This window comes from Diadema antillarum, unplaced genomic scaffold (assembly GCF_040938485.1).
Source record: "Diadema antillarum isolate AM-2024a unplaced genomic scaffold, OU_Dant_1.0 seq00000900_RagTag, whole genome shotgun sequence".
Lineage (NCBI taxonomy): Eukaryota > Metazoa > Echinodermata > Echinoidea > Diadematoida > Diadematidae > Diadema > Diadema antillarum.
The window spans coordinates 1,469,400-1,488,887 of record NW_027271760.1 but is presented as its reverse complement, the minus strand read 5'-3'; the positions used below and the strand labels follow the sequence as shown (position 1 = coordinate 1,488,887).

Here is a 19,488-nt window from a genome sequence, read left to right as displayed (position 1 = left end):
CTCCTCCAGGCTGTGCCTGCCACACATGTTAGAGATGATCTTTCTAAGGGTATCAAACATAGTAACTACTCTTGCCTGATGAAACTGAATAAAAAGCGTTGCTTCAGCTTTGAATTCATTACATGATATCTTATGTAGAGATGTATCATACAGTAGAAGAAATAAGTTTGGCTTGCAAAGCATAGAGTTCACAAGTTCCAAATTATGTATAGTTGATGATTAAGAGGATATTTTCCACTTCATTGCAAATCAAGAAGAATGTAATACAGAATTGAAATGGATAGACTGACATTTGAAAAGAAGATTTGATTTGGTAGCAGCAATATTAACACCGTCGTAACTGCAATGGTTTGGTCAATGTTAATTCTTTTAATACTCAATCTCAAGGGCAAGTTTTTAGTTGTATAACTCATCTAATATCAAGAGAGAAATGTAGATAGTACTTAAAATTTGTCAATTGATGAAAACAGCAGAGCCACTATTCTTTTTTTTTTTTTTTGGTTGCTAATCATATGAATTCATTACAGCCAGCTTCCGATGATGTAGCTTACTTCATGCATATCCTTTATAGGGTCACCCTTCTTATCTATAAGGCACTTGTTTTTTTAATAATGAAATACTCTAAATGTTTTAATAGTGCAATAGAATATCTCCTTTACCTCCTCCAATGTTACTGTAGAAATATTACTGCTGTCAGCATTTTTAATGTTATCACTACCAGTAGTATAGTGGTGGTAGTAGTAGTAGTAGTAGTAGTAGTAGTAGTAGTAGTAGTAGTAGTAGTAGTAGTAGTAGTAGTAGTAGTAGTAGTAGTAGTAGTGGTAGTAGTAGTAGTAGTAGTAGTAGTAGCAGTAGTAGTAGTAGTAGTAGTAGTAGTAGTAGTAGTGGTGGTGGTAGTCGTCTAGTAATGGTGATGGTAGTAGCAGTAGCAGTAGTAGTATCAAAGTCCACAGATTTACTACAACTTAGTTCAGACTTTCACCCAAATCAGAATAAAAAACATTACACTCAAATCATGAAATAGATAGGCACAATTCATCAATGGGCACTCAATCACTGTGGAAAAAATGTATTTTGATGATTTTGTTGTATAAGGCCAAAAAAAAAAATTGTTTGTTTGCCCTTAATTGTCAAAACCCATGAGGGTCGGTAGGTCGTATTTTTTTTTGTTCTGTTTTTTGTTTTTTAAATACCCTTTTTACCCATGTAATTTTGTAACTTTGGCAGGGCATCTCGTACACTCATCCTTCTGGCAATACTTCGAGTTCTAGTTCAACTTTGTACAGGATGTGGCGCAAGTTTAATGCACTCAAAACTCCAAGGGATTCATTCAAATGTAGGTCTTGCCAGGACCCGGTAGGCAAGGCAGAAACACTCACTGACAAACACTTATAATGTTTTTTTTTGTTAAATTTTGCAAACAGCTCCAAAAAAGTACCTTCCAGTGAGATGCTGGCAACTGAACTCCAAACAGTTTTGGTGCCATGACAACTGGTAACTGATGCTGCAAAAGTAGCCATCTTGGCATGCAGTCGTGCTGCGCTGTGCCGCGGCCGGTACGGTAGCTAGCTAGCCAGCGCACTACTATGCTTGTGAGCCAAAAAGGTAGCTAGCGCAATACATGCTATAAAACGTAGCCTGCGGCCCCGCGCGGCCCGAACACGATTATGACAGTCGATGAGATGAAGAAACATTTTTAGACTTTTTTTTTCATTCTTTCTTTAGCCTAAAATGGATAATTTTGGGTTTAAAACCGTTCACAAATTTGCAGAAGATGAAATTTGTGGAAAAAAAAATAAACTTGAAAGAGAGAGAAAAAAAAAAACGACCCGAAATTTCTGTGATTTTAGGTCGGTCGCGAAGGGCAAACAAACCGTTTTTTTTTTTTTTTTTTGGCCTAATGTAGTTGACCTATATACTTAGCACAACTTGAGAGATACAAAATATGTCTTGGCAGCGTATGATGACTGCCAAACAATTATTTCATTGGATTTTAGCTTCATGCATTCTGATACTTCTATAAATATCACAATTGTATGTACACATATGGAGAAGATCTTATCTGCTAGTGTTAATAACAAATATTTAATGCCTTCCCATTGTCAATTGACGTTGGGAGTGCATGACTGCACAACATATTATGAGTCAAACTTAAAAGAAGCACAGCTCATTGGGACTCATTCTTCAAGGGCAAATTTGAAATATCCTGTCTCACAACCCAATCTAAGAATTCTGTGCAGGAGCCTTATTAAGTATTTTTGTGGCAATGCTGATATGGATATGTATATTTGCCAAGTATTTAGGCCAAGCAATATTTTCTTTGGCTTCTGTCTTTTCCCCCTCATTAGTTTGTAGTTGTGTTTGTAGAGTTAAAAGGTCATCTAGGGGGTAGTTCAAAAATACTGTAGAATGCAAATAGGTATTTACCAGCTGCACACTTACATCTTAGTGTGAATAGTCCTCAGATCTGATCAGTCTGCAACATCTGTGATGACTATTTATGATGCCTCTCATGAAAAATGCTTCACGACAATGATGCTAATGAGAGTGTACAACTATAAGAAATGAAAGGCGATGCCAGTGTATCATAACACCAGCTTATGCCATGTATTTCTGAAAAAGAAATAATGTAATTAATCTGCTTTGCACATGTACACTTGTATGTGAACCTTTTTTTTTTCACATTCCTGTTCATACAGGATTTTTTTTCAAGCATGTAATTTCACTTTTAATGTAGGCCAATGTAGATTGACTGTGTCAAGTTGATGTCTTGTTTTTGTTTAGATTGACACTGATGGTGATTGTTTTGTTGCGCATGGACCAAGAAGGCTGTTTCTTCTATCTTATAGGATCATCACTGCCTCACCTGCCTGCCTGCATTTTGAATTGTGTCAAGGCAAAAGTGGAAAATTTAAAGGGCTGTTCACATTGGAGCAGTTGTGTGGCAGCAGTAGCAGCAGCGGCCCGCCACAAAAATCCCTCATGCGTTGTTATGTACAACCGTTCACATGTCGGCAGTAGCAGTGATCTCTCAGAGCAGCACCCACTGACGGTTTTGTCGAATCGCTCCACTGAGCGATTTTGCCAGTCTGCCACTGCAGTGAGCTTACCATTGACCAATCAACATAGAGTATAGTTTGTGATGATGATATGTGGGCGGGTTCACAAGATTTAGGTGGGAAAAATCTCGCAAAAGTATGAGGGTGACAAAAATGTTGAAGGAATGGATCGAAGAGGTCCGGAAAAGACCAATGTTGTCACCGCAAGTTCAAGCGCACAAGCTTGCTGATGGGTAGCCATCTTGGGGAATAGGTTGCCATGGGGAACATTCTAATTTGCATATGATGCATGGCAATCCGCTTTAATGTGAATAGCATGCAACTAGGGCAGACCACAGTGAAGGACCACTGCTGCAAAACCACTCCAATGTGAATGGCCCTAAATGAATGGAATATCTCAAAACAACAGAAAAGTACTGTAAACGTCAATATTTTCGCGCGATTAATTTTTCGCGCTGAGCGGCTCGAAAACGTATTCGCGGGTTCTTAAATTCGCGCTCCGCAGCAGGTTACTTTACTGTAGTACACATTCACTTCTTTCATCCAAAGCCTCTGCTACATAGCTTGCTATGCCAGCGTACGACAAGCGACGTAGCGAGCGGCTCGACTGCGAGTACAAGCACTCAAATACGTAGTACAGCTGTGACTCTAGTACCGTAGTCACAGGGGACTGTAGCATCGATGCGTGCGGTGCACACATGCATGCTACAGTACACAGCAATCTAGGGTATCGTCTCTTCGCACAGTACTAGTAGCGTAAACATGCCTGTACATTGTACTACGTAGCAGTATCATCGATGAAGCGCACACAATTCATCCCGTTCAAAATGTGCGTAGAAAATTGTGAAGATATATTCGCGCGTTTTTGAATTCGCGCTAGCCGAGCGTAGCGCGAAATCCGCGAAAATTAATGTACCGCGAAAATTTCCACGTTTACAGTATTAAACATGTTGTACAAATGCAGAATGGGAGCAAAACAATTTGTATTCACTCAAGCAACTTCAGCACCAAAAACAGTGTGCAGAAGGTCTTTGCGTGTACACTGCTACTCTAAATGACAGAATGATGTAACCAGTCAGCAGACTGAAGTTTGTGTGACCAATGCACCCACAATGCATCAGTAACTTTTTCATGTCGTATGTTGCATGTAAAATCTGTGTCTCTCCGCAGCAGACCTTCAGTCAGTTGTTTTGTTCTTTTTTTAAAGAGGGATTCCAAAGTTTGCTGGCTAAGATTACCAATGGACATCAACAAGTAGTTTTAGTTCCAGATCAAAGTTAATGGAAGGTTCTGTTAATATGTAGTATTGAAGTCACTTGTCACAGCTGTGGGTCACTCAGAAAGTAGACCTTGAAATTCTGATGAGATTCATGTTAAATTGACCATCTGATGTATCATTTACCATCTGGTCCTTGCATTCAGCTTTGCAAAAAATCCCTATAAATTGCCTAAAAATTAAATTCCTCAAAGGGAAAAAATTTTTTTTATTATTAAACTATCCCCCACCCAACTAGCACCTCCAAAATCAATCAATTTCTTTAAGGGTCAATTTGAGCTGGAATATTCAGAATTTCAGCCACTTCAGACAAATATATGCAAATGTGATGGTTAAAAAAAATACAGTTGTCAATTGTTGTTGTCTGTGGAATGAAATGCACTCAAATATTTGTCTTTGATACCTTTACATGGCAGTCAGTAAGACACAGTGAGGAGCTGGGTGTAAGTGCTGTTCTACTTTGTGAATCATTAACATAGTGTCATCGTCATCCGTCATTGGTAGATGTAGACAGAGAACTAACACCATGTAACACTGTAGGTGTGCGAGATATTAGCATGAGTCGAGTCTGAAATGTTTCCAGCTAACAAAGTTAACCACATCACACCACCATGGATGTTGAGTAGTCTGAGAGCAGAAGTGGTAGAGTCACATCACATTTGTGTGTCTGTTGCACTGTGTTCTGCATGTGGCACGGACATTGTAGTGAGGTCAGCTAGGACGAGCTGACCCGAGCCTGCTGTCTGTGACGTTGGTACACCTCATCGCCCGCTAGTCAGACCTACTCTCTTTAGAAGTCATATAAAGTGGATGTGATTAGGCTGCTGTGGTGGAGGAAAAACTTTGTGGAACACGGCATGTTTAAACCAAACAGTTGTCTCTCTGTCTCTTGTACATGTCATCCTTGTAGATGTCTAGCAATTATTGATCATTGAGATTCAAGGGGTTAAGCTGGCAATATAAATGCTAATAAGTCAAATGAAAGTAGAAGGAGCTCTAGAGAGAAAGGGCTAGACTGGACCTTTCCCTTCTGTCTGCAATGAATTCACAGTTCCTTTTCCCTTTAAAAAAAAAAATAATGTTGGAGAAATATTCAGAGAGTCAGAAAGTTTGAAGAAATGCCACCGAAGTACCATGTCAAGATTTTAAATGCAAACAAAAGTTGTTGGCTCCCGGTATCACCCTGGTTCCAGTGATAGCTGGTTGTATTGATTTTATCTACCAATGAGTTCTGAGTAAGACATGTTATAATAATCCACTATATCAATTCAAAGTTTTCATCATCAGAGTGTTTCAGTCAAGATGCATTTTTTTTTTTCCTGAGCAGCAGCAAACCATTTGATTCGCCTGATTTGGAACTCTCCAAGGAAGGGGCATCTGAGTTTAGTTTAGCTATTTTTTGCTTTTGCACAATATAAACAAAAACAAAAAAAAGTGTAGAAAATCATTCCAAAATTATTAGACAAAAAATCTAGAAACAGCAAGATTTAGAAGCTCAATCTACTCAATATGATCTGTGGTATTGAGACACAGAATCTGACCCTGTAGTTATCTGGTGATAGTGTAATGTTTCATTCCAAACCCTTTGATTAGAGAAAATTTTCTTTTGCAATCCAAGTGCACACATTTAGATCTCATTACAATTCCCCAGAGAATCTGTGTGAATAGACAAACCTCATTCATGCATACTTTTATATTCCATCCCACCCTTACATACTCCTTTAGAATGTATAGCTGTAGCTGTCCATTTGAAGTTTGTATTTTGTCGGAGTTCATATTAATCTTTGTTAGTCTCATCATGATACCATATAACTCCCTTAGCTCCTAGATATTTATCGTTGAAGAATGTATGTGTGAATTTCCACAAATAACAGTGAATGTTCCTACTTACAATTATGTGGGGAAATCACACTTTTAATTAGTTTTCATCTTGTGGAGTTCATCAAGTTTTTTTATGTCAATATGCATGCTTACAGTCAGGAACACAATGCTACATCCTATGGATTCTCCTTTTTTTTCACTTTCCATTTAGCTTGTATGTTACAAACACAATGTCTAAAATGGAAATAGATATGTTGGCCAATTTTTGACTAGCATTTCCAAATGTTGCAATGCGCACCTTAACTTCATAGCAGGATTTTGACTCATGAAGTCTGTCCTTTTTTATACCTTCAGCATGTAATAATCACAAGTAGCATGATATAATTTTGTGTATGATTTCATCATAGACTGTTTTATTCACATTTATGACCAATTATCATCCATTACATGTACAATCATCTGAGCATCTTGCAACTTTTGTATCTACCATTTGTTCCAAAACCTTATATTTATCACATTCAATTCATTTCTGACAAGAGAAAGCCCCTATATCTCTGTTAGCACCGTACGTGTGTGTGGTATATGAGAGACTATTTTAAATGTTTGCACTATTGAGATCTCTGGCTTTGTATAACGGCAGCATTCGTTGCGTACAAGTGGTTGTTGATTTTTCCTGTCCGTTATGTGAATACTAATTCCAGGTTATGTCGGCATCGCCCCTTGCTTCCTGTAGCAAGCGCAGCCAGAGACTTCTTATTAACGCTAAGATATTCTGTTCTTTTTCTCTGCCATCTCTCTCTCTCTCTCTCGTCTAGGATCAGGAAAATGCTCTTACTCCTCTCTTAAAGGTATACATCATGCATGTTTTCTTCTCTCTTCACATGTTATTCACCAATTCTCTCAGAAATTCAAAACAAAAAATCATGCTGACGTTATATCATCTAGTTTAGAGACAACCCTCCTCCCACATTTGCATACACATCTGAATTTATCCATTCTCATTTTTGTAGAGTGTGCGACGTAATATGCAAATACATTCATCAGTTGCAGCCCTATCTCCTTTTCTCTTTTAGTTAGTGACAGAGTTATGAAATTGTTTGAGAGTGCCGTGCTACCGACATTTAAGTGACTTCTTCCATTACTTCCACAGTGCATGAAATCAAGCTATTAAGGCTTTGATTGTGTTTTTTTTATTTATATCATTCTTCATTTAAATTATCATAAGCCACTGCAATGCAGATAGACAAGACCGAATCAATGTTATGTTACCGCACGTCCAAAAAAATATTATCTATTTTTCCTTCGATATATTGAAAAATATTTGTCAGTGTATCATTATATTTCACTTGTACGATGAAAGACCCCCCATAAGAAACCCATTTCACTTTTATCGTTATGCAAGTTGTGACTTAGATGAGAAAACACAAAATCAGATCTTAACCTTATCCTTTGTACATAAGTAACTCATTTAGCATGAAAGCATGTGAATAAAAGCAATGAATCAAAGACAGATAAATTTAGATAGAATTTCAGTAAATCATTCAATGATGGTAGCTAACTAAATAAGATCTCAAAACACTTTGTCAGCCATCTGTCTATGATGTTATTTTATTCTCTACGGCCACTAGAATGTCATGTGTTTAACATGTCAAACGGGTAGGTCTCAGGTAACAGTAAAGACTTTCAATCTGAGGAACTTCCTTTATTTTCATCAAAACTGTTATGTTCACACATTTCTAAGAATCCTGTTGGTGATTTTTCTTATTTAAGTGACTGCTTGCATATAAATCTAGCTTAATATTCTATCAAGCTAACCTTTCTCTGTATCGATTGACTTCTCAATGTGACATGCCCAGTTAGAATGCCACCAAAAAGCATGAAAATGAGACACACTATGATTCATTCCTGTATAAGTAGATGATACCTGATTTTAAAAATCACTTGCTGTGAAAGCTTGTGTCAATTATTTCAGGCGTCAAAGACACTTTCTACACTTCGCATATCCCCTGTGAAAAGAATATTCAGTGTATGGTCCGATGTCATCAAATTCATGAGTTACCATCCCGCATTTTCCTCACTTTCATCATCCATTTTTAGCAAGGTTGTGTTAGATTCCATTTGAAGTCAGTAGTGACTTGATTTTCCATGGTTGATATGTGTGAGTCATCTTGATTGAGGAAGGAATCAAACAACTATACTCTTTGTAAATGGATGTGTGTATGTGTGTGTATATGTGTAGTGTGGTGAGTAACAATTCATGTCAAACGAATGGTAATCTGTGATTCCTTCTAGATTGATTTTCAAAGAAAATCTAAAGCCACATTCTATTCACAGGTCCTGTTTATTTCACAGAAATTTGATCCTTATTCACATTAATTCAAAATTTGTCCTCGCTAAAGGTCACTATATTTTGATAACTTGGAGGAAAGCTAGGTGAAAGCTGTTGTTGTTGTTGTTGTTGTTGTTGTTGTTGTTGTTTGTGTTTTTGTTTAAAAAGTTAGCAACCTAACTAGGAGAGAAGGAAAAATCTTTTTTTGTACAAAAAGAGAATAAATGTTGGACCGGATAAAAGCTTATTGAAAGGATTTATATTGATAGAAAAGATGAATGATGCTTACTTTGGGGGCTCTGAGGACAGCTTATTGAAAAAAATATATTTGTCAATGGAACTGTTGAAAATGCTAACTTTAGAGGAAGGCCAAGAAAAGGGGGAGAAGATTATCCCGATCACATGAAAAAAAAAGGACCAAAAACGAGAATTGTGAAATAAATAAACTTATGGAGAGGTGTCCTCACCTTGTCAACGATATGATTACCGCCCTCTGGTGGTGACCGTGTGTTCAGTGCTCCTAGGGCTACCAGCCTGCAATGCCATTGACACTATTTATAAATACATTGCCATTGGTATGGATGTCAAAAGCTGTGACTTTTGCAGAAAAGACCTGTAAGATTTTTTTTTACAATGAAAATTTCAGTCAAGCATGTGGTATGATGATCAAGACAGTGATCGAGGTAAAGACGTCTGATTGGATTTATGATTGCAAATCAGTATTTATTTTGTCGACAGCAACATGCTCACAGACATTGCATAAAATAAAGCAAGATGTGCTGATCATTTTGCTAATTTTAGTTTAATAGAAACATAATGACTTCAAAAACTTGATGGCATTGTTGTGTTGGGTTTTTTTATTAGTTTTGTACAGTGGATTCCCGTTATAACCGAACTCCTAGGGACCAGCAGTCTTCTTTCATTATATCAAAATTTATAACCGAAAATATAACCGAACAAATAAACAATAAAAGTACATAGAGCGGATAATGTTGCAGCCTGAATTTTTACTTCGCTGTAACTGGAATTTTGTTGTAACTGTGTTCGTTGTAACAGGAGTGCACTGTAGTTGATTCATATTTTTTCTCACCATTTCTTAATGTTACATTTTAATCATTTGCAATAATTTGCACATATATTATTTAAAAAAAACATAAATCATGCTGTCTGGACATATGCTGTAGACAAGTGCAACAATCTACAAAGCCTTGTAGATTGTCATGAAACTTTGTTTCAGTCTGTAGCCAATTGAGACAGAGAATTAAACGTAGCACAGAGTAACAGTCCTCCAACTGATCTCCTGTAGTTTACAATTGATCTCTTATTCCCATTATATCTCATATACAAACACAGCTTTTATGATGTTCAACTGTTAGCCTGCAAATGTGAACCAGATTTCAAATATCAGATGTTATTTTATTTAATGATTTCATCATTTCATTGTCTCATTTTAAAATATGTATGTATATTTGTGCATTTATTTCCAGTGCATGATGTGTGTGGGTTGTTGTTTTTTTTCCCCATCATACTTGTATATGTATTATGATCATAAATCAATTCATTTTGATGCTATAATCAACACAAAATCAACTGATTTGCCCATAATTTTGTTTTGAAAAGAAGCATGTTTCTCCTTTACTCTGTTTATTTGATTCAATTCATGTATTGTAAATGCCTGGTTTGCAGTAACCTTCAGAGAAGGAAAGGGAAAGAAAAATATGTATTCTTTTGAGACTGGTAGCTCCTACCTGTACAGCTAGGATCTTGTAATTCTCACCAAGCTTTCATGCAATTTTATTCCACATACCAGTATATATTCTGATGCAGCCAGCTGCAAAATTAGCTCACATTTTTATATTTCTTTTCATGATTTGAAATCATATTTGCATCATTCTTGTTTTTGTGGAAAACAGATCATACATGTAATTTTATTTGATATAATTTCCATGTGGTTTCTGTTTGTGTTTAATACCCTTTGCTTGCTCGTATTGCTTTTATTTCTTTATTTATTTTTTACATTCCCGATTTTTATTTTCTGCGTGACAGGTGGCAACCTCCAATCCTGAAATGTCTTTACCTAAAGGAGACAAAAAATCAGCCAAGGTACCCCTCTATGATTTTATTCACAATATTTTATTTGCCATTCATTGTACTTGCAGAACTATGGTACAGGCAAACTTCTTTTTTATTCAATGTGTTATATCAAACAATTAATCTTCCTTTGATATTTATTCCCATATTGAAGTGCAGTGATATGTTTATGAATGTAGTTATTTGTGTCTTTTGTTAAATGTTTGTATTCTAATTGTATATGCAAATTTTATACAACATATATATGTGCAGTTGGGATCAATACAGATGTAAAAACATATAGATTTGATTCATATGCATTCATGTATACATGTTTTACATCATGTATACATATTGTATACGTATTATATACAATGGCATATAATACCATATATCAACATATCTGTATTCACAAAAGGTGCTGTGTAAGTGCAGATGTATGAACATCTATCCAAAAATGTGAAAGTGTGTTTGCATTTCAATGTCTGTCTCTATAAGGTTAATGTCGGCTCCTATTTCTTAATGCTCAGTTCCTGGTCTTACCACTCATGCATACTTCACAGACTAACTTTGTGTGTGTGTTTTTTTTAAGAGTCCATATAATTTTCTTGAATGTGATGGTGTTGCCAACTGACTCTTACTAATAGGCAATGTACTTTTGAACGTCTGTATTACAGGAGTGAATTCTACATGCATTCAGGTACCTTAAATTTTAACACACACCCCACTGAGAAGTTTGTGCTATTGAACACAAGCCTACTGCCACACAAAATGTTCATACATATTGAAAATGAGGAATGAATCAGGATTTAATTCTTACACAGTCAACTTCGCATGAGTGGATAAGCATATGCTGAATAATTGCCAAAGTTGACGAAAACAACAAAAGTCGCAATTTGCATTCAAAGCATTAGCGTATCATTCCTCTGTAACATGCAGAAGTCAAATATTGCTGAAGTTGATGTGTTTACTTTAGTCCTGTCAGGATCAACTTGTATAGAGTTGACTCTATATATCCCCCTTACATCGTATTTTGATGTATCTGGCAGAAATCTTTGCTTCTATGGTGGCAGAAATTTCCAACTCATTGAAAACAAGGAAAACATTGACGCAGCTGCAGTAGCTTTAGTTGTTTTATAGATAGTGCATAAAGCTGAAGTGAATTCAGCAGCTTCATGTTTGCCATACTTCAGATACAATTGATTTAAGCAAACCTCAAGGTGTTATCTGGAGTGGGTTGAAATGGATCCGACTGGGTAGTAGATTTTACAACAGAATTACAAGTAAAATGATATAGGAAGTGTGTGAGTTAATTGTTGGGGTTTTTTTAGGGCAATGAAATGCACAAATTGCACCATGTTCAATATTTCACCATGTTCAATATTTCATGATGTTCACGATAATCCTCATAGTGATGGGATGAGTGTCAGTTTTATCTGCTGTCTTCATGAATGTTGATCTTAGTAAGATTGTCCATGGAGGTTTGGGAGATGGAGCAGCCACAATCAGAAAGCACTCCACTCAGGTCTCTTTGATAACTCACTGAAAAGATGGACCAGTTAGTCGTACATCAGACTTTTACATACATCTTTTATACAAGTCCTATATTTGCACCCAACTGAAAACAAGAATTACTCCTCTCAAGTCAAATTTCAGTGAATCAGAGATGCAGGCATCACACCAGTACTATTCCCTCTGCCAAAAAAAAAAAAAAAAAAAAGGATCTGATATCTGGGGTAGTTTGGCTATATTCTTTTGTCCCCAGATTGCTGGGAAGCCCAATATAATCATTTATTTTAAATGCATATTTAGGTTTGATTTGATTTTACATCTCATGTGTCCATGGACAGTCTAGCTACAAAATGTACATGTAGGTCAGCACCAGAAATGGACCTGGTATCACTGTGGTGGGGCATTCCCACGTCTGTCGTGTAGACAGAAAGTGGTTGTCAGGACCAGATCGCGAGGACGCTCAAACCTATATATTTTTATACCTCATCAATTGGACCAGACAAAACTTCGCGCAATTGCAGGGGTGCTGTATTCTGTGACAGTAAAACAGACTAGGTAACCATTGAATTCAGAATCATACAAACACACACAATACACACGCACACACACACACTCACACACACACACACACACATTTTGGACAAGCTGATGGCTTGCCCAGCAATGCAACTGGTAATGAATGCGTGAGGAATATCAGCTGTTAATATGAACTGGAATAAGCAGGTACAGCTGTAATTACATTCTAGGTACACAGCAGTTTTAATCTAGCTGTTGTGATAGAACACTTGAGTGGATTATTATAGTCTAGCTGTTTGCTAGCATGTAATGTTGAAAGAAGATTACAGTGCCACCCACCATAAAAACAAATCAATCAAAGTAAGGTCCAGTGGAGACAAACACTGAAATGAACTAAGCCTCATGGGTTTCTGTGGTGTGGAATAAATAGGTATCAAAGCAACCAGCTGGAAGAAAACACATCTGATATTTGCTCTTTTGACCTCACGATGAAAAGCTGAATGTACTAAAACAATGCCTAGTGCTCACACCTGCTGATTTACCCACACGGCACAAACAGCGCAAGGGGGTGTGGTGCTTTGGTAAATATGGAACATTCAGGGTAGACAGCAAAAGTTCGTACCAAATACGTAAAGCTATGCAATAGATTTTATGTGTCTGCCACACTGAGTAACGAAATGTCGTGTAACGAATGGAGGATCAGATCATCGTTTCGAACTAGGAGTTGACAGCAAATCACCGCTTTGTTTGTGTCTGAACATATGGTGACCATAGAATGGTGTAACTAGGCAAGACTTGACATGAGCACATGAAAGGTGACCTTAAAGGACAAGTTCACCTTCATAGCCATGTGGGTTGAGTGAATGCAGCAATATTAGTAGAGCTCATCATTGAGTTTGAGGAAAACATCGGACAATCCGTTCAAAAGTTATAAATTTTTGAAGTTTCTGCTCAGTCATGGCTGGATGAAAAGACTACTATAGCTTGTGATGTCACATGTGTACAAGGATATAAAGAAAGAATAAAGGAAATTCAACATATTTCCAGTTTTCTCGCATGACAAAAGAACACTCGACTTCTCTCTTTCAGAAGGCAGGGGGAATAATATTACCCTTTAACATACATCAGTAACAAGTCGAAGAAATGTGCACTTTATTCAAAAAGTAAAGTTTTGTGAAATTCTCTTTTTATTTTCCTTATATCGTTGTATGCATGTGACATCATACACTGTGGTAGTCTCCTCATCCAGCAGTGATCGGGCAGATACTTTAAAAATTCATAACTTTTGAATGGATTGTCTGATTTTCCTCAAACTTTCACTGATGTGTTCTACTAATATTGCTGCATTCTCTCAATCCTTATGTACATGAAGGTGGACTTGTCCTTTAACTCTCACATGACTTGCTCATTGAAAGGCATGTTGTGTGCGCTCCATGGCTGAGTGCTTGGCAGGGCTAGCGGTGATCATAACAACATTCACAGTGGAAAGCTGCACATCTATGAATGATTTTTTTTTCTAATCGATCAATAAATGTGTCTGAACAATCTATATACAGTGTAGGCTATATGATGAAAATTTTATACAGCATTTCTTGATCGAGTATCAGTATAATTGTTTTGTGTCTGAGCATGTCATATTGAGCTTTTTGGAGTTGTAAATCAAAGATGTCTTCTTTCTATCTCCACATGTTCAAATTAAAGTTTGGGCTTGACTAAATTAAAACACATCGCAGATCAAAGTCAAGAAACATTTCTTTTATATAAAATGCACACACTGCTTCAGTCAAGTTTGAGTTGTTTTTGGTCATGCCATCCTCAAAAAAAGAAGAGGAACAGAATATAACATTTTAGCCTTTATAGTTGTGGTAAGATTTGTTTTCTTATTTTAAAGGAAGTTTTAAGATTAAAGGCCCTGTTTACCTTTAGAGCAGTGATTTAAAAAATTTTCAAGATATCACATTTGATGCATATGTTTAGGTCTGTTGTGTCACAAAACATCCTACCATATACAATTTTTTGCAATAAAGCGTAAAATATAAGGAGATGTCAGTATATTTCTCAATAAACCATAACTGTAGATGGGCAATTCCGCGGTTAGTAACGTTACATTTGAACAAATTTAGATATTTGTTTTTACTACTAAATTACCATTAATTCATTTCAAGTCAAAATTATGACAACAACATGTTCATCTTTCCCAGGTTTATGATACAGAAAAAAATGGACACAATCTACGAAATATTAGCATTGCTATGGCAACTTAAAGGGCTGGTTAGTAATGTTACGAAAAAAGGACATGACAAAAAAATCAATGTATTGTAACAAAAAGTATGCAAAAATTAAAGTTACTTCAAACAAAGTGTTGCATTAATTTCAATTATCGCATCATGACAAATGTTCACACAAATTTTTTTAGCAGTTCGACCAATAATTTCTTAGCTAGACCCCCAAAAGCATGGTTAGTAACGTTACGGTTAGTAACGTTACATTTGTCCGGAGTAATTCCGCAGGTCATTTCACCCTTTTGTAATTGACAAAATGTCACATGACTTCTGGAGTACTTAAATGTATTCATCTTTTACCCTTTAGCAAAACTTTGAGGAAAAAATTTCAAAGGAACCCACTGTAATTTGCATTTAAGTGAATTTCAGCGTCCCCAGTCCCACATGTACATTTTCAATGATGGTTTTAGATCTCGCAAAATCAATAAATATGAAAACATCCATGGCATTAGTTGAAACCTAAATTAAAGAGTATGATAAAGAGGCACATTTCTTTTATCCATGTCATGTCCACCTAACTGCGGAATTGCCCAGATGGTTTATTGTCTGGAAACATTGTTATTACAACTATTGTTCACATTTTGTGTATTTAACAATACTTAACATCAATTATATGGATTCAAATTTTTACAGTGGTTGTTTCTATCCCTAACTCACATTTAAGAACTATTTTAAAGCACTAATCCTGGGTTTTTGTTTCATCTGCAAATGGTAAATTATACCTTTAAATGTGTCCTATCTTTGTCTACTTTCAAGGCAAGGTGAAGTTTTGTGTTTGTGGTTTTGGTTCTGTGTAAAATAGTAATACCTGGGAGAGGGGGCTGTCATGTTGATGTACTTATAGTCAAGTTTACTTTTGTCCAGTGTTTCATAAGGGATACAGCACTAGCACACATGACAAATGTGTGTTCATTTCTATCCATGATACAGATGACAATTTGTGCATTGCTTTGAATGGTCCATAATGTAAAGTCTGTTTGTTACTACAGTTAGAGCCATGCAAATTCATGAAGGAAATTTCTAGCCTTTACTTTTGAGAGTATGAGTATTTTACATTATGAACTACTGATGTGTACACTATTAATCACTGTAGTGTACCCTGCTCAAAAATATTTGCACAGATATACCTGGGGGGCGTTTCATCAACGAGTTCGTCGGAGTTTTCACCAACAAATTTGCTATCAGCCAATCAGACGCAAGGATTTCATTAGCTTTTAACAGTTGTCAGTGTAAATCCTTGCATCTGATTGGCTGATAGCAAATTTGTCGGTGAAAACTCCGACGAACTCGTTGATGAAATGCCCCCCTGGTGGTGAAGTCATGACAAGCCCATCAAAGTACAATGACCTTCCTTTCGCCTCCTCATACTCATTCCAACTCCAAACTGGCTCAAATCTTGATAGTGTGCATGTGTAAGGAATGTAGAAGCATGCTGCTACTTCTCCACACACACACATACACATTTTCATAATTTGCTTCTACCAGGGATATGATGGTTTGCTCAGGATAACTTTTGTGTTGGCATATTCCATAATTTGTTTCTGAAAAGCAAAAAATGACTTTTTCTCTTTTTTCTGATAAATCAACAAATTGTAAGCAATACCATAAAAATTGAATCTTAAATTCAACTCAGTAAGTGAAAGATCAGGCTTCATGTAGTGTATAGGTATATACACAACAATCAAGGATACGTGTAAAAGTGTATTTAAATTTCCCAGTGTGAATAGTGTGAAAACTATTTGCCTACGTAAAGGTCCTAAATACTAGTATCCAGAATGGGCAGGTGCAATATATACCCCGAAGGTACCCCTAGGGCCTGAAGAGGACACTTTTCCATTTGTTTTAAATACTCTGCACAAACAGGTGTGAAATGTATCCCCACTTACCTGGAGTGAATACTACAATATCTGTGATTGAAACCATTTATGAGAACACATGCACACACATACTTCCACACACACATGGTATACACAGGGCTCTGTCTCAAAGGCCCAAATTCACAAAGGTGGTAAATTGAAACCATGGTTAAAACCATGGACAAAGACCGTAGTTTTTGTATGGGGTGCCAAGTGTCACATGGCCTATTTTATCGACAAAATGACTGATTTCGTAACGAAATAGGCCATATGCGACACTTGGCGCCCCATACGAAACTAAGGTCTTTGTCCATGGTGTAAACCATGGTTTCAATTGTACCACCTTTGTGAATTCGGGCCATAGTCTTCAGCTCACTTTCATACCATTGCTGGCATCAATTTCCTCGGTGCAAGGTTCATCGTACAGATGTTAATGCCTTGAATGTTCCTCTTCACGTCAAGAAAGGATTCCAGAGAAGACATTTATAGCTTGTGTCTAGTAAAAAATATCTCTAGGCATGCTTTCAGATTCATCCAACAAACTCTAATACATTTTTTACCTTATCTTTCTATCCATCTCCCCTCTTTCTCCTTTTTTTTTTTATTCTCTTTCATTTGAATTCTGACGATAGGAACTTTCGCCGGCTGATGTCATTCTGACATTGAGCCCACACCGCCAAAAGCAACCGGTACAGGTCATCTTTAATCAAGGCTTGCATTTTATGTAGAGTTGTTGCGCATGATACTCATATATCACATGCACAAGGCAAACACAATAACTCCCCTCAAGCACAGATTTGTTGTTTTGACGTTGGAATGTGTTCCCCATTATATTTGGTCTGTGAGAAATAGAATTCAAGAGATGTGTATACTGTACATAAGAATGTATACTGGCAAATGATTTACTTTCATATTCAATGGCAGATTACCAGGGTTACTGTATTGCCAGAGTGCAAGGTATTTTTTAGTGCATATGGTATTTGTGTTCTGCCTATCGCATATGCATGTTGCTGTTTCAAACTTTTTATTTGTCTTTTTACATTGAATTGCAAAAAAAAAAAATCCATATGTTGTGCATGTAATTGACAGGTTTCTTTTCAATAAGTATAAGATGTCATAAACAGTGTTCTCAACACTTCAAAAGTTTCCTTGAGCTTATCCACTGAAATGTGATAATTACTCTGATGCCCAGTTATTCCATCAAAGTGGCATATAGCAAAGGCCTTAAGAAGCATTTCCTGCTTGTATGGCTGTGTTTTACTGGTTGGATTCATGAAATTCAAAATCATCACACCTGCAGTGTACTAATTTCCCCCATAGCTTCAACCAATCCACCGGCCTCCTCCTCCTCAGTTTGAAGTCTGTTATCATTACTGAACTCTATATAGTGGAAGGGGTGCTGTGCGCACTTAGCGCGCACTCCACGCCGAAAAGCCACTACGCTCGTGTTGCACTGTGGGTAAAAGGTTGAAGACACCGGAAGTGCTGGCCGGTGGCGGCCATTTCGGGACTTTGCTATGGGGCACCAATAAGGTGCCAAGAGTCACTTGGCTATTTCGTTACGAAATGAGTAATTCTGTCTACAAAATGGCATTTTGAAATCAGTCATTCCGTTGAAGAAATGTTCATTTTGTCACAAAAACAGTAGTTTTGTTAGGAATGTTCATTTTGTCGACTAAAGAGCCATTTCGTAATGAAATAGCCCATGCAGAACTTGGCGCCCCCATAATTTACACCAAAGTGACTTTCCACTGAGAAACGCATGCTTCTTCTGTGTACCCTCTGCACAACAGTAGCGTATAGTAAAGTGGGCGGGGCCTAAATGTGGAGTTCTAAAATGGCAGCGCCAACTAAAGCAAAGCGCTGGCTTCAAGCACTGCGCGTAACAGTCTTCCACTATAGAGTTCAGTGGTTATCATTGATAATAGTACAGTAGCATCAGGGAACGAATTGACTCAACCATGACCCCTGGGTAGTGGAGCATTCTGTGCATTTTTGCAATACACCATAGGAATGCAATCATGTGTGAATACTGCTATTATCAAAAACAGACAAAAATACCAGATGCTGTGTCTGCAGACCGTACCAGAGTTATTGTGTTTGCTTATAATCACGTTGCCTGGACATGCATGCATATCTATTCAGTCCAGACGAGCACGTATAATTTTCATTTGTTCATTAAAGTTCGTTTTCTGTGTGCGTGCATGTGTGTGTGTTTGTGTGTGTGTGTGTGTGTGTGCGTGCATGTGTGTTTGCATAAGATGTTGATGGTGACGTCTGTGCATGTTTGTCTCCATTAACCATATCAGACATGCATGCTGAATATTGCCAGATATAATCCTGAACGTTGGATCGCATACAGTTATATTCTACCTTCCAGCACCGCGCGTGATTGACTTGCATTTTGTCACCCTCTTACAATGTATGACAAGTGTGATGATGTGTTATCATTATTGATGATGTTACTTTAAAGAAGTCGACAAATGTAGTGGCAGCAAGGGTGATGAAGAAAATGATAATAGAGATCATGACAATGCCTGTAGTACTAACATACTATTGATAAAAAGGTCATCTTATTCAACTCTGTTTTCAGTGCTGTATATCATATTCATTGCTTTCTTGTAAATCTTCACTATCACAGATTTTGATTGAACAAATGGCTTCTGTGCATGAAAATCTTTTGCCTGCTATCATATTCACTCACAAAGAGATTCTTTTTTTCTTTCTTTTTGTCTCAGTTTGTACAATGTGCTATCAAACTGGTCTT

General features: G+C 37.0%; 1 protein-coding gene across 3 annotated transcripts in view; it reads left to right on the top strand.

Annotated features, from left to right (window-relative positions):
* The window catches only part of LOC139741072 (uncharacterized), a 39,732-nt gene that overhangs the window by 14,238 nt on the left and 6,006 nt on the right, over positions 1–19,488 (top strand). For 2 of the 3 annotated variants that reach the window (XM_071651660.1, XM_071651659.1), the window contains exons 5-6: positions 10,532–10,588; positions 17,354–17,410. In XM_071651660.1, coding sequence (XP_071507761.1) covers positions 10,532–10,588; positions 17,354–17,410 — 114 coding nt within the window. The remainder of the gene's footprint in view (positions 1–10,531; positions 10,589–17,353; positions 17,411–19,488) is intronic. The other variant, XM_071651661.1, reaches the window with a different exon arrangement.